Source organism: Lolium rigidum, chromosome 1, assembly GCF_022539505.1.
Source record: "Lolium rigidum isolate FL_2022 chromosome 1, APGP_CSIRO_Lrig_0.1, whole genome shotgun sequence".
Taxonomy (NCBI): Eukaryota; Viridiplantae; Streptophyta; class Magnoliopsida; order Poales; family Poaceae; genus Lolium; species Lolium rigidum.
In genome coordinates this window covers 115,566,056-115,581,295 of record NC_061508.1, presented here as the reverse complement: position 1 = coordinate 115,581,295, position 15,240 = coordinate 115,566,056, and the positions used below count along the sequence as shown (strand labels likewise).

The following is a 15,240-nucleotide window of genomic DNA, read 5'->3' as shown; positions in this document are numbered from 1 at the left end:
CACATGTCATCCACTATGAACAATACAAGTTTCTTTTCTTCGATTTTTTTCACCCTCTGCTTTTTGGCTATTTCCTTTTCATTTGATCCCCTGCCGCCTTGGAAACGTTGAGGATGCTGCAGCGTCATTGGACCCGCATGTCATACTCTATATACAATAAAAGTTTCTTTTCTAGGTTTTTGGCTCCTGATATTTGGTCACTTGCCTTTTTCTTTCAATCTCATGCCGACTCTCAAAGGTACAATAAAAGTTTCTTTTCTTGGATTATTTTTGGCTCCTGATATTTGGTCACTTGCCTTTTTCTTTCGATCTCATGCCGTCCTTGAAACGTTCAGACCGCTGCTACAACATGGGACCCTATGTCATCCTCTATGTACAATGAAAGTTTCTTTTCATGGATTATTTTTTGCTCCTGATATTTGGTCACTTTCCTTTTTCTTTCGATCTCATGCCGCCTCGGCCCTCTGAAACGACGAGTAAGTTGTTGGCTCATGGGACCCGCATGTCATCCTCTATGTACAATAAAGTTTATTTCTTGGATTTTTTACCCCCTGAATTTTGGTCACTTGCCTTTTTCTTTCGATCCTGTGCTGCCTTTGAAATTGTGGAAGCTGCTGGCTCATGGGTCCCACATGCCAGCCTCTATGAACAATAATATTTCTTTTCTTGGATTTTTTTACCCCTGATTTCTGGCTATTTGCCTTTTTCTTTGGATCCCCGACCGCCTTTGAAACGATGAGGACGCTGCTGGCGCATAGCTCCCACATGTCAGCCTCTAAGAACAATAAACATTTCTTTTCTTGGATTTATAGTTGACCCCTAATTAATGGCTACTTCGCTTTTTTTTCGATCCCCAGCCGCCTTAGAAACGTTGAGGACGCTGCTGGCTCATGGGTCCCATATGACAGCCTCTATGAAAAGTAAAACATTTACTTTCTTGGATTTATTTTTGACACCTAATTAATGACTACTTGGTTCTTTTATTTTGATCCCGTGACGCCTTTGAAACGTTGAGGGCCCTGTCGGCTCATGGGTCCAACATGTCGGCCTCTATGAACAATAAGAGTTTCTATTGTTGCATTTATTTTTGACCCCTAATTTCTGGCTATTTGCCTTTTTTCCATTGCCTGCCACCTTAGAAACGTTGAGGACGCTGCTGGCTGGGTCCCACATGTCAACCTCTTTGTACGATAAAAGTTTCCTTTGCTGGATTTATTTTTGACCCCTAATTTCTGGCTATTTGCCTTTTTCTTTCGAACTCCACCGCCTTTGAAACGTTGATGACGCTGCTGCAAACCGGGTACAATATGTCAGCCTCTTTGTGCGATAAACCTTTCCTTTCTTGGATTTTTTGGACACCTGATTTCGAGCTACTTGCCTTTTTCTTTCGATCTCCTGCCCCCTTTGAGAAACGTCGAGACGATGCTGGTTCGTGGGTCCCACATGTCATCCTCTCTGAATGATAAATGTTGGGGCCGCGGCTGCAAGATACGTCCCACATGTCAGCCTGACTGTTGAATAAACGTTTCCTTTCTCGAATTTATATTTGACCCCTGATTTCTGGCTACTTTGCCGTTTCTTTCGATCCCCTGCATGTCTGCTACTCCACCGAAAAACAGACCGGCATGTATTCATCACAATACTGGTAGCTAATTTAGGAAAAATGTGTTCATCACGGGATTCAAACAAAGATCTTCATCTCTGCTAAATTTTGATTTCACCAAAAACCGAAGAACGTGTGTTCATGACTTTAACTTCACAAACACTATGGTTTCTCTATAAAATAAGGTCACCATCCGTTCCTTTATTGTAGGCATTTGCGAAAAGTGTCTTTGGCTAATGGGCACCAGTGCTCTGCTGTTTAAAAAAAATCAAATAGCATACATATTTGTTTCAAAAAAATCTGAAAATGAATGTAGACATAATAAATAAAGTAACCTACAAGCGTGTAAAATTTTAATATGATATTCTTTATATTGTAGACTACACAAAAAATAAAAAATCTGTTGAAATTTGGAGATTTGAAATATGCATACCCAGATCCACACGTTTGTTACTTTTGTGTAGCCCGAATTTTTTTTATTTGAAACTGAAATTTTGCACGTTTATGGGACAATTCATTAGCTACTCCATGATTTGTTTTCTAATTTTTTGAACAAATAAATATATTTTTTATTTTTTTCTAAAATAGCAGGAGCACTGGTGCCCAAGAGCACCAAATCTCTTAATAGGCATTTGCGCCTAATAGCGTGAGCTTAGCTAATTTTTGAAGAAAAAAAAGATGTCCATTGTGGTATTCAGGACAAAGATCTTCATGTCTGCTACTGCACCAAACAACAAACCAACATGTATTCATCACAATACGGGTAGCTAATTTGTGAATAATATGTTCAGCACGGGATTCAAACAAAGATCTTCATCTCTGCAAAATTTTGATTTCAGCAAAAACCGAACAGCGAATGTTCATGAGGTTAAGTTCACGAACACTATGTTTTCTCTATAAAATAAGGTCACCATCTGTCTCTTATTTCTCAAGGAAAAACAGGTGGAAGTGTTGGGACGAACCACATGGGTGCTTCGGCTCTATGTTCAATCTTCTCTTTTTTGTACTGCAATCTTGAGCCTATGGCAGGACCTCCATTGACGTGCATTCTGCACCAATTTGGCCTTGGACGTATCCATGTATCACGGGCGCGATTGTGGGTAGCAAAGACACAATCAGGTTTGAACAATTGGAAATCTGGTTCTGCAGCCTCTGCGTCGATTGGCGGGGGTAGCATGAAAATTGGGTGATTGAGTCCAAGAAATAAAGAACGCCCCTTCAAATTGTTCAATCTTTCCCACCTTGCCTCTTCTACAGGGTCCAAGGTATGGGCAGATCTCAAGAAAACGTAGCACCGTACCAAAGGATAAGACCTCGGCTTGTTACCCATATGTAATATTGGAGGACCGAGGATGGGCCGATAACCTTTAACCTGAATCCACGCGAGATCAGATTCACCAGTAATGGACTCTGCTCTCATTGGTGCCAGGAACCAAGTGCGCTGGTCAGAAAATCCAAGAAATACATCTTCATCTTCATAATTATGATTATCACCATCATCATCTAATTCTTCATCATCTAATTCTTCATCATCGAATTCGTCTTCTTCTAATTCTTCTTCTTCTAATTCTTCTTCATCAGCATCATTATCTTCATCGGCACCTCCATCGCCTTGAGCCACATTTGCTTCATCATCTTCCATGACAGCATCTCCCTCGATTTGAGCGAAAATTGCAGCCACTTCTGCTTCTTCATCTTCAATGACAGGGGCGTCAATGAGACGCGGGGCTGCATGTGTCCCTGCAATGCACAAAGATCAACCACAATGCAGCAAGTAGGAACTACACTGAAAATTATCTCTTCTCTTCTATCTTCTATTTTCTACTACTATAAGGCACCAGTTTTTAACAAGACATGTAGCAGCAATTCCAACTGTTGGTGTCCAAAATCTAACGGTTGGGATTAGAGGTATTCGCGTGAAAAAAATACCACACCAGTGTCCACGTGTTACTAGAACCGTCATGTTTCCATTATGAAGAAAAATCAGAGCAGTCTCACACCGATATCACACGTCCCACTTGATAGTGATTAAGAAAGGTTCCAAATTTTTGTTCATATTTATAAACTGTATGCTCACACTTATTTTGATGGTATAACCAAATTATTAGTTGTATTGAAAGTTTGAACAACATTTAGAACGCAACTTTTATACATCAGTATTGTGAATCGTAATTGGTCCAACATGTGCAGCATGCCATTTACTAGTTAAGACATAAAACAAAGACTCACCACAGGTATATGGTTCCCAAACCAGAACATCTCCATACGGATATGTAACTGCGTATACACGATGTAGGTGTGAACTTGTACCATATCCGGGAATGCCCATGGCATCGACATAGCTGTTTCTATCAAAGAATTCGGGGTTTCTCAGGATATTCCACTCCTTTTCTAGGGGCGCTTGTAGGATAGCGATCAATTCGTCAAATACAACGATTACCTCGTAATGCCATGGCCCTGCTAGATCATCTTTGTACGGCCTCTTGACGATCCGTACTTTGAGCAGTTCCAAACTTTTATCTATTTTGTATTTGAACAGGAATGGTGGGCTGCCATGCCACCATTCACTAGTAGGGCCCAAAGAAATTCCTGCATCTTGCAGAGATGGAAGAGGTATAATAGTATCTGATATGTATATGTTGCGGATCGTCAAGTGCCCGTCCTGCTGGACAAATGCCACCCAGTCGCCGTTACAACCCACCCAGTGCATGGGTCCATGTCCATCCAGTTCCTCCTTGGTATGGATAAATGCTGGAACTGTCGGCTTGTCTAATGGCATCAGCAACGCGTGAATGCCCTGCAAATAGGATTTGTTTCAAAATTGTCTATGCATGCAAGGTATTCGACAGAATGAAGAGCGGATTGTGCAGAACTGAAGCACAGATGTAATGGATAAATAAAGCAATTCCGAAGAGTACATGTGCATAGTGAAGGCAGCAAACCTTACAGTACTCCCAAATCAGGTGATGATGTTGAGTCTAAATTCATGCATGATGTTTGGCAATAAGAAAATTTGATTGAAAAAACACAAGCTGAAACGAGATGAGTAAATAAATAAATACTCTTACAGTATTGTCGCGGTCGTCTGGCCATGTCTCGGGGTCGCAGTGGAGCAGGCTCGGTAAACCGAACGGAACCTTATGCGCTCCGCGGATGGCATGCCGCATGCCGATCATGCCTCGAGCGAGGCGACCGGTGCCCGAGGATATCCGCCCGCTCGGCTATGTTCTCCACCAGTGGGTAGTGGAGGTTGCCCCACCCCATGGACTGGTGGTAGCAATCAGGAATCTCCTCAATCTTACGCTTCTGCTTCATTGGAGTCGGTAATCCAATGCAAGGGAGAGAGGGGTGAACGGGAGAAAGAGACAGAAGAGGTTTTTTTTGGAGAAGATGCAGTAGTAGTACTACGATACTAGGAGGTGGAGATGCGGGGCATGTTTCCGGGGGAGAGGAACCACTATTTCCCTTTAAAAAAATAACAGCACTTGCGCATTAGAACTTGGGGCGGGGATATAGCGGTAAGAGGTATTGACCAACTTTCCCTCACCTTGACCCCACGTGGTTGTGAACCCGAGATAATTCTTTTTGATGAACCCGATATACTTATTATAGTACTAAAATAGTACAAGTATATACCTTGTACTCCTATATACTAACATTACTATTTTAAGGACTTTTGTTCCATGAGCAACAACTTCCCCCACTTTGCTCATCCGAAATCCTAGCCCCTCCAACTTCAAGGAGCAATCAACATAGCTATGGCCTTCTAATTTGGCTCAAGTCGCCGCACACATAGTCCTCCCGCCGACAAGGAATAGGAGCATCGGCCCTTTCGTCGCTTGTTGTTATACATAATCATATACAGTACCATATATATTTCAAATTTCCATATCAAAAAATAGTTCAAATCTGAATTTTAACATCTCAAGCTAAACCCTCGCTTGCTCTTAAACATAAGCATACCATAGTTCTACTTTTGTCTTCACCGAACAACGGAACACAATGTGTTCATCACAACATAGCCAACCGGAGTACCTAGTAATGTAACTAGAGAAGTGAACCTATAGTTGATCAAGCCTTCACTACAAGAAAAGTTCTGATAGACAACGTCCCAAAATCGTCAACTAAGGGGCATTTTTCGTCGCCTATGGGCCTAACCCGACGATATGGGTTCCGTTGTCGAAACTGCGTCAGGCAAAGTCCAACGACGATTTTTTCGGTCCGTCGCGCTTGGTCGCCCTTCCGCCACGGAAAATCGGACCGTTGCGGAAGTGTTTTCGGGAGCCCGTTGACTGCTGACGTCATGCAAACTGACACGTGGCAGACGCGAGTGACCGCCGGTTAACGGCGTTAACCGGCTGAAACCCCGTGGTAGATGGTAGGCCCACACGAGGCCTGCCACGTCTTAAGCGGGCCGGGCCAGATGACATAGTTTGACCGGTCAACTATATAGCTGGGCTGGTCCATTAGTTAAGTGGGCCGGGCCTAACCTCTAAGGTTGACTGGTCAAAACTTAAATGGGCCGGCCCATTTAACATGTGGGTCCACCTTACAGCAACTGGGCCGGCCCAAAAAGCAAGTGGGACGGGCCAAAAACACAGGTGGGTCCCACTTTCCTGTTAAAAGGCCGGCCCATTTAGTGTGTGGGGTCCACCGTATAGCAAGTGGGCCGGCCCAACAAGCTAGTGGGCCGGGCCAAAACACAAGTGGGTCCCACTTTCCCGTTAAAGGGCCGGCCCATTTAGTTCGTGGGGTCCACCATATAGCAAGTGGGCCGGCCCAACAAAATAGTGGGCCGGGCCAAAAACACGAGTGGGTCCCACTTTCTCGTTAAAGGGCCGGCCCATTTAGTGTGTGGGGCCCACCATATAGCAAGTGGGCCGGCCCACCAAGATAGTGGGCCGGGCCAAAAACACAGGTGGGTCCCACATTCCTGTTAATGGGCCGGCCCATTTGGTATGTGGGGTCCACCATATAGAAAGTGGGCCGGCCCAACAAGATAGTGGGCCGGGCCAAAACACAGGTGGGTCCCACCTTCCTATTAAAGGGCCGGCCCATTTGGTGTGTGGGGTCCACCATATAGAAAGTGGGCCGGCCCATTTGGTATGTGGGGTCCACCATATAGAAAGTGGGCCGGCCCAACAAGAGTGTGGGCCGGGCCAAAAACACAGGTGGGTCCCACCTTCCTATTAAAGGGCCGGCCCATTTACTATGTGGGACCACCATAGAGCAAGTGGGCCGGCCCAATAAGCATGTGGAGCCCATTATCGTGTAACCGGGCCGGCCTACTAAAGAAGTGGGCCGGCCCAAAATGAAAGTGGGTCCCACACTACTGTAAGTGGGCCGGCCCAATCGTTGTAGGGCCCTACTTGTTTGACTAGTCAACTTGCATTAAATTTCATGAGCCTAAAATCTGATTTCAATGATACACACAATTACATACACAAATAAAACAAATAGGAAAATTACAAGGCAATTAATGTGCCCAAATAAAAAAATTACATAGAATCATTGAGGACTTCTATTAGCATCATCAATAACACGTTGACATTTGGCAATCGCCTTGATTGAATCTTGTGTACTCTTTGTCAACATATCGGCTACATATCTTAAAGCAGACAATACCATGTCTTTTATAAAGTACAGACCTTGAGATATTTACTTGTCCGATGAAAGAAATGGTCTAGGTTGACGGCTATGAGAAGATGCATCGGAAGAAAGATCGGAACTTTTTGTGGGCCTCACTTGGTAATGAAGATTGCTTCATCACAACTGCATTCTGATAATAATGCAAAAAGAGTTAAACGATGAACTATGCAAACATTTATTATGCAATGTAGATATAAGATAATAACAAGTTGCATAAATAAGACATGTATGGAACTTGTACTAAGCACAAACTTACATCATAATGTTGCACACGGTCGCCACAGATCCTTTTTTGGCGACTATCTTCTAATGATGACTTGCTTCATTAAAACTGCATTCTGGTAACATTGTAAACATAGTTACAACAATTAACTATTCAAACATGTATTACGCAATGTAGAGATCCGATAACAGCATGTAGCAGAAATAAGCACAAGATAAGATAAGATGCATGTACTAAGCACATACTGGCTCACTGCAGGTCCTTCTCTTGCGTGCACTAGTCGTGGTCAACATGCCTATCATTTTAGGTTCAGCCATCAAGTGAAATGCTAATCCTCCTGCTCCATTGTCCTTAATCTGTGTTTAGATATCACATTTAAGACCAAGTCAGCTGGTTTCAAATAACAAAAAACTTGAGCTGCCAAATGAATAAGCCAATAGTTACCAGATATCAGATTAAAACCAACTAGATGTTGCTTTGCATGAGAAACGAATTTCAGACATTCAGATTTAGAGTAGGGTAATGCCAAGGTTTTACACATAAAGTAAACTGGCATTAAGAATGACCAAATGTCAGGTTCAAATCACCCTCGAAGTTTCTCCAAGACAAGCATATCAAATAGGCAGAAACATAGTAAAGCTGTTGACGTCAGAAACCCACCGGCGGGCAGTGACTGGCCAACACCGTAGAGCCGGGAATGACTAGGGCTGCGGCTGGCCCCAGTCCCTCAGAGCGACGGCCCGCAAAGCCTCCTGGTCGCGCGCCGATGCGGGTTGCAAGGGCGTGCCACCTGACCTATACCTGGTCGGGAAGGTGTGGATGATGCCTCGCTTAGTTTCTGCAGGGCACACACGTACACGTTAAATACGAGCCTCGATCGGCTCTCGAGGTTGTCCCGTGAATCGGCTCATGGAGCCGATCCACCCATGATTCGTCCAAGGTGGCCGAATATATGGTGGTCCTGCTTGATCAAGATAAAGCATATGAGATCCACGACGATCTAGGGTTTTCACCGCATAATCGGATCATCCTACTCACGATTGGGCCTCGCGCTCACGCACGGTAAACGTAAGCCAGCCCTAGACAAGGCCTAAAAACCAACACTAGGTTGATCCTCGGAACGTCCTGTCTAGGGGCAGCAAACTACACCCTGCATGCCGCTGGATCCTCCAACCCTTTGTAAGGCCTAACTATTGCGAGATATTAAACTAATCCTTGATGAATCAAGGAGCGACCGTAACGGATCAGATATACTAAATAACGATCAAGCGGGGTGCCGCCCTGCACCCATGATGAGGCACAAGGACGGCTAGACGCGCAAGGGTTGCACTACGCAAGCATATGATGCTAAGAACGATGCTAACCCTAACGCGTCTACGATAACTACGTTGCTCGCCATCAAAAAGGCTTCAGTACGAGCAACGCATGAACAACTAGGCAGGCTCGTGCTGCCTAGATCGCGAGATGCGATCTAGGCAGCATGGTGCTTACCGGAGGAACCCTCGAGACGAAGGAGTTGGCGATGCGCCGAGATTGGTTTGTGTTGAACGTTGGTTGTTTATTCCATAAACCCTAGGTACATATTTATAGTCCAGGGGACTTTCTAATGTGGGCGTGCACTAAACCGTGCACGAGACAAACTCTAATTTCTAAACTAAGATACACGGGCTAGCTAGCCCAAACTTGGTAAATAAGGCCGATTCACATATCTCTTCTATGTGTATATCTTCAAGTCCATCTTGATCGCGGCCCACCTCTGGCTTGGTCAACTTCTGGTGATAACACATGCCCCCCTGGTTTTGGAAATGACATTTCCAAAATCATTATGCTTTTCTCTCGTAGGGTCATGTCGTGACAGAGCAGAACGTCGCAGAGTCCCTCATCATGACAACTTGCCTTCTCAACTTCTCCGCACGATTTGACAGTTTTGGCATCACTTCCTCGGAAACTGCTGTGGCATTGAATTTCTATTATGTCCCCTTTTATTTAACTGCTACGAACAGTTCTCCTCTCGCATCTTCTTCGCATTAGCATCTCGAAAAGCCCTCCTGCGCCACGATGTCTTCTTCTTCCTCTGCTCCATCGGATTTTTCCAGCCAGTCCTCCACATCCCGCGAGCCGACGCCGGAGTACAACCCAGCAGAAGTCCACGCGGCCAATATCCGCCGCGCCATTGCGGCCGGGGAGGAGTCAGACCATGACTTCTCCATCTGGTCAGAGGACAACAGGTCCCTGACCGACGGGGAGAGCGATCTCCGCTTCCTTGCCGATAAGGAAGCGGTAGAAGAAAGCGAGGATGATCACTTCCCCTGGGACGGGGCCACCTCTGAGGAGGTGAAGGAGGAGGAAGAGGAGGACGACGACGACGACAGCTCCCCCGACGAGCCGCCGGCCAAGCGCCATTGCCCCTGGCCAGGAAATCTGAGTGACTTCGACAGCGACGACGACGACGTCGAGGAGGACGAGGACAATGAAGGTCCTGCCGGCGGCCGCTGGAGCAGTGACGACGAGCCGGCCTGGAGCAGCGCCGACAGCGGCGATGACGGCGACGACGAGGGCAGCAACAGCCCGTAGATAGGGCCCTTAGCATAGGATCCGTAGAAGTAGGCGGGGCAATGTATCCCCTTTCGAGGGCAATCAGTTCTACTATGTAAGAAATCTTTCTTATTAATGAAGAACTTTTCCCCAATTTGATTTGCCGATTTCCTCTCCCACTGACCTTGCCGATTCGTTCCCTTTGCCAATGCATACTGAGCCGATAGCACCGTATCGGTCCATCAAGATTCGCCCTTCCCTTCTCCAACTGATGATTTTCTAAATTTGGCAGAAAATGCAGTATCTTCAGGGAAACCTTCGAACTTTCCCAACCAAACCTAACAATGTTCTTCGATAATCATCATTCGTGAAGAAGGTTGCAATGAAGGACCAGCCGTTGGTATCCCAATCGGCTTTTAAACAGAGCAAAAACAAAGCATCCACCAGGCCTGCTGCCCCCCGAGCCTTACTCGAGGCGAGACTTAGCCGAATTAGCTCTGGGCTTGATCACGCAGAGCCAGCCGATTTGCACGTAAATCGGCTTGCAGAGAGCCTTCAAGGTGGGCTGCCCCCCGAGTTTCCTCAGTGCGCCTCTTCGTCCTTGCAGGTCAGATCGGCTCCCTTCTTTTGGTGGATCTGATGCGACCCACCCTTAACCTGATCTGGACACCCAAGCTGCCCTTAGCATTGTTCTTGAAGAGAAGATCTGAGCTGTTAAACTACTCTCTTGAGGGGTTCTTTCATGGGGGCTTCTCTTCGTAATTCACTAGGGCTGACCTTCTGGTTAACAATTGTATCTCTTGAGTCGATGGCCGCGCATCGGCTATTTCTCAATTCTAAAGTCGATGCCCTTGCATCGGCTGTAAAATGTTTAAAAATTTTAGGCCGATTTGTGTATCGGCCCCCATACTCAGTATCATCTCATATCCTCGTGTTTATCCATCTAGGTGCCCCCCCGAGCCGATTCTGTCAAGAGAATTGATGGTATCGGCTCTTCAGGTAGTCCCTGTTGGGTCAAACGTTGATCCCCGGCAGACCGGATGGTGAGGATAATTTTGGCCGATTGCTGGAATCGGCCTCCATGTTGCTTGCTCGGTGAAGGTTTTGTGATCTCCCTTCATCAGTTTCGGAGGGCCGATCGCAAGGATCGGCCTCGCCATGTTGCTTATCGACGTAGTCTTGCTACTCGTCCATGTCGGTGGATAAAACCAGCCCAATCTCTGACCTTATCACGTTGGAACGCTTGCTGATGTCCACCTTGGGTGCAACGTGTGATCGTGGAGGTTTACACCCCGCCGGGCGAACGAGCACCATGTTCGTGCCAGCCGATGTTTCGTCATCGGCTCTCTTTTGCTTGGGGCGCCACTCTTTTCTTTGCGGCAGTCCCTCCTCATCCAGGGTCCTCTCGGACTTTCGCGGCCCGGATCAGGTCGCGCCTTCCTCGGCGTATGCAAGTACATCCTTTCGGCTTCCTCCGGACCGCACAATCGCTGAACCCTGCGTTTTTGTGTATGGTCGAGACCGTCGGGGCACCACCTTGGACGGTGGCACCTGTCTTCTTCGTATTCCCCTTCGTCTTCTGAATCCTCGAGATCTTCCAACGGAGGGGTCTCAGCACGTCTGTTTTGCGGTGGGAGAGGCCCTAAGCGCTCGAACACGGATACGTTGGCTGTCTCCTTCTTTTTCCGGTTGCATTCTGGGCAGTTGCCGATTGTCGGTAATCGGCTCATTCCTGAATCCCAGCAGTGTCTGAAGAAGGGGCAGTGCCAATGCCTGTCCGTATCGTCCTGCTCCCTGCCGTGGCGCTCCTGCCGCTCCTCATCATGATTATGCCGGCGATGTCTTCCGTTGTTTACGGTCGGGACGACCTCTTTCATCATTGTCGTCGTATCGCCGGCGTTGGTCATATCGACTAACATACTTGTTGAGGAGGTGATCGAGAGAGGGGTCGTTGGTATCTTATGTTCTTCACTTCCCCCTCGTGACGTAGCGCTTGCCATCTTGACGGAGCCGATCGCATGGAGCGGCCCCCTCGGTGTCCTTGCTCCGAGAGCAGTCTGTCCTCATCCCCGTCCTTCTCAGAGCGGTGTCCAAGCTCTACCATGCTGATGTTGGCTGAGAAATCAGGCTGGCACCCTCCAAGGTGGGTAAACTCCACCATGTTGACGGCGGGGAAGGGGTGTGTGTCGACCTTCATGGCATACTGGTTAAAAATTAGTCGCCCATTTTCTATCGCCACTTGGATCTGCTGACGCCACACCCTGCAGTCGTTGGTGGTGTGGGTGAACGTGTTATGCCACTTGCAGTATGGCTTTCCGTTCAGCTCCTGCACCGTAGGAAACTTGTGGCCTTCGGGTATCTTTATGTGCTTCTCCGCGAGTAAGAGGTCGAAAATCTGCTCGGTTTTCGTCACGTCGAAGTCGAACCCTCTTGGAGGCCCTGGTGGCTTTACCCATTTGCAGGTTACTGGGCCTGCGGCTCGAGTCCACTCAGCTACTGCGACCTCTCGCTCTCCCGTTGGACCTTCATCTTCGCCTGCGTCAACCATGGTAACCACGCGCTTGAATTTATCTTGGTAGATATCCGGGTGGCGTTGTTCATATGCTGACAACTTCTGCACCATGTGTGCTAATGAAGGATAGTCCGCCTGGGAGGCCACTTCCTTGATCGATGATGATAGACCCACCACCGCCAATTCGACTGCTTCTTTTTCGCTCACGTGAACCGAATAGCATCGGTTCCTAACCGTCCTGAAGCGCTGGATGTATTCTGACACTGTTTCTCCGCGCTTCTGTCATACTTGTGCTAGATCGGCAATGCCAGCCTCGGAAGCCTCTGAGTGGTATTGCTCATGGAACCGTTCTTCCAGCTGCTTCCAGGTCTGGATTGAGTTCGGTGGCAGAGACGTGTACCATCCGAAAGCCGATCCTGTGAGGGACTGCGAGAAGTACCTCACGCGCAGCTCGTCTGACGCTGAGATCATGCCCAGCTGTGCCAAATATCGGCTCACGTGCTCGATGGAGCTGGAGCCATCTGATCCGCTGAACTTTGTGAAGTCCGGGAGCCGATACTTGGGTGGTAGCGGGATCAATTCGTACTCGTTGGGGTACGGCTTGGTATAGCCGATCGCCTTTCTTTTCGGCATCATGCCGAACTGATCTTTCAGGATCGTACAAATTTGATCCGCGGTGATGGCTGCAGGTGCCGAACCCTGAAGATTCGTCGGAGTGGCGTACTTAACCAGCCATGCCTGTTTCTCTGGTTCTGAGCCAACTGCAGGAGCTGGGCTCGGGAGCTTCGTCGGGGTGGCGTATTTAGCTAGCCATGTTTGCTTCTCAGGGTCTGTCTCCGACGTTCCTCCTGTTGCCCCGGAAGTCCCTGCTATAGCGACCTGGTTCGAGGGTGCCCGAGTGCTGCGGCTCGGCACGTATGCACATGCGTATCCGTGCGGGATCTCCTTGGGCGCGTCTCGTAGGAACTCGGTAGTCACCGGGGTCACCACCAATCTTGTAGACGACATAGGCCGATGAGTTCGGCGCTTCGGGCGCTGCCAACGCGAACGGCAGCGGTGGACGGGACTGGAGTAGCAACTCCCCTTGATGAGTCCCTAGGGCTGGTCCTGACGGAGAGTACTGATGGCTCATGATCTCCTGGATCACGCGCAGGGCGACACGCTCCAACGTGTTCACCAGGCTCTCAGAATGGCGGTGCAGCGAATGAGCCACCATGAAGTTTATCTCCTGACGCAGCGACTCGGTGCGTTCCTCCGACGGGGTGGACAGGTCCACTCCATCAAGCGCGCCTTCAGGTGTGAACCCCTTCCATCTGATGCCGTGGGAGCGGGTCTCGTGGAAGGAGCCGATTAGGTCGGCTTCGAGGGCAGACTTGATCTCGTCGTACTTCTTCTTGAGCTCGCCAGTGAGCTCCCCGTACGTGACCGGGGTTTCTTCTGCCACTTCTGATGAAGATGGCATGGTGTTCGATGTTGAAGATGCGTCCCACCGGGCGTGCCAGAATGTGTTGACGTCAGAAACCCACCGGCGGGCAGTGACTGGCCAACACCGTAGAGCCGGGAATGACTAGGGTTGCGGCTGGCCCCAGTCCCTCAGAGCGACGGCCCGCAAAGCCTCCTGGTCGCGCGCCGATGCGGGTTGCAAGGGCGTGCCACCTGACCTATACCTGGTCAGGAAGGTGTGGATGATGCCTCGCTTAGTTTCTGCGGGGCACACACGTACACGTTAAATACGAGCCTCGATCGGCTCTCAGGTTGTCCTGTGAATCGGCTCATGGAGCCGATCCACCCATGATTCGTCCAAGGTGGCCGAATATATGGTGGTCCTGCTTGATCAAGATAAAGCATATGAGATCCACGACGATCTAGGGTTTTCACCGCATAATCGGATCATCCTACTCACGATTGGGCCTCGCGCTCACGCACGGTAAACGTAAGCCGGCCCTAGACAAGGCCTAAAAACCAACACTAGGTTGATCCTCGGAACGTCCTGTCTAGGGGCAGCAAACTACACCCTGCATGCCGCTGGATCCTCCAACCCTTTGTAAGGCCTAACTATTGCAGATATTAAACTAATCCTTGATGAATCAAGGAGCGACCGTAACGGATCAGATCTACTAAATAACGATCAAGCGGGGTGCCGCCCCTGCACCCATGATGAGGCACAAGGACGGCTAGACGCGCAAGGGTTGCACTACGCAAGCATATGATGCTAAGAACGATGCTAACCCTAACGCGTCTACGATAACTACGTTGCTCGCCATCAAAAAGGCTTCAGTACGAGCAACGCATGAACAACTAGGCAGGCTCGTGCTGCCTAGATCGCGAGATGCGATCTAGGCAGCATGGTGCTTACCGGAGGAACCCTCGAGACGAAGGAGTTGGCGATGCGCCGAGATTGGTTTGTGTTGAACGTTGGTTGTTTATTCCATAAACCCTAGGTACATATTTATAGTCCAGGGGACTTTCTAATGTGGGCGTGCACTAAACCGTGCACGAGACAAACTCTAATTTCTAAACTAAGATACACGGGCTAGCTAGCCCAAACTTGGTAAATAAGGCCGATTCACATATCTCTTCTATGTGTATATCTTCAAGTCCATCTTGATCGCGGCCCACCTCTGGCTTGGTCAACTTCTGGTGATAACAAAAGCATGAATGGCATTGCTATGGCAGGGTTCCAAGTGTTAATCTCTTGCATAAGGAACAATGCATATA

At 48.2% G+C, this 15,240-nt stretch overlaps 2 protein-coding genes across 2 annotated transcripts in view; both read right to left on the bottom strand.

Annotated features, from left to right (window-relative positions):
• Positions 1-2,830: 2,830 nt before the first annotated feature.
• On the bottom strand, positions 2,831-3,939 carry LOC124650482 (putative uncharacterized transmembrane protein DDB_G0290641). The gene is made up of 3 exons (XM_047190004.1): positions 3,833-3,939; positions 2,904-3,343; positions 2,831-2,854 (listed from the first exon to the last, which is right to left on the bottom strand). Exons 1-3 carry the CDS (start codon positions 3,930-3,932, stop codon positions 2,831-2,833), a joined length of 564 nt encoding a protein of 187 aa, XP_047045960.1. The 5' UTR covers positions 3,933-3,939.
• An 11,059-nt stretch (positions 3,940-14,998) lies between these two features.
• Positions 14,999-15,240, bottom strand: part of LOC124680486 (tryptamine benzoyltransferase 1-like) — a gene marked incomplete at its 3' end in the record, with an annotated part of 6,799 nt that continues 6,557 nt past the window's right edge. Inside the window, exon 3 of the mRNA XM_047215547.1 lies at positions 14,999-15,017. Within this exon, the coding sequence (XP_047071503.1) occupies positions 14,999-15,017 (19 nt within the window). The remainder of the gene's footprint in view (positions 15,018-15,240) is intronic.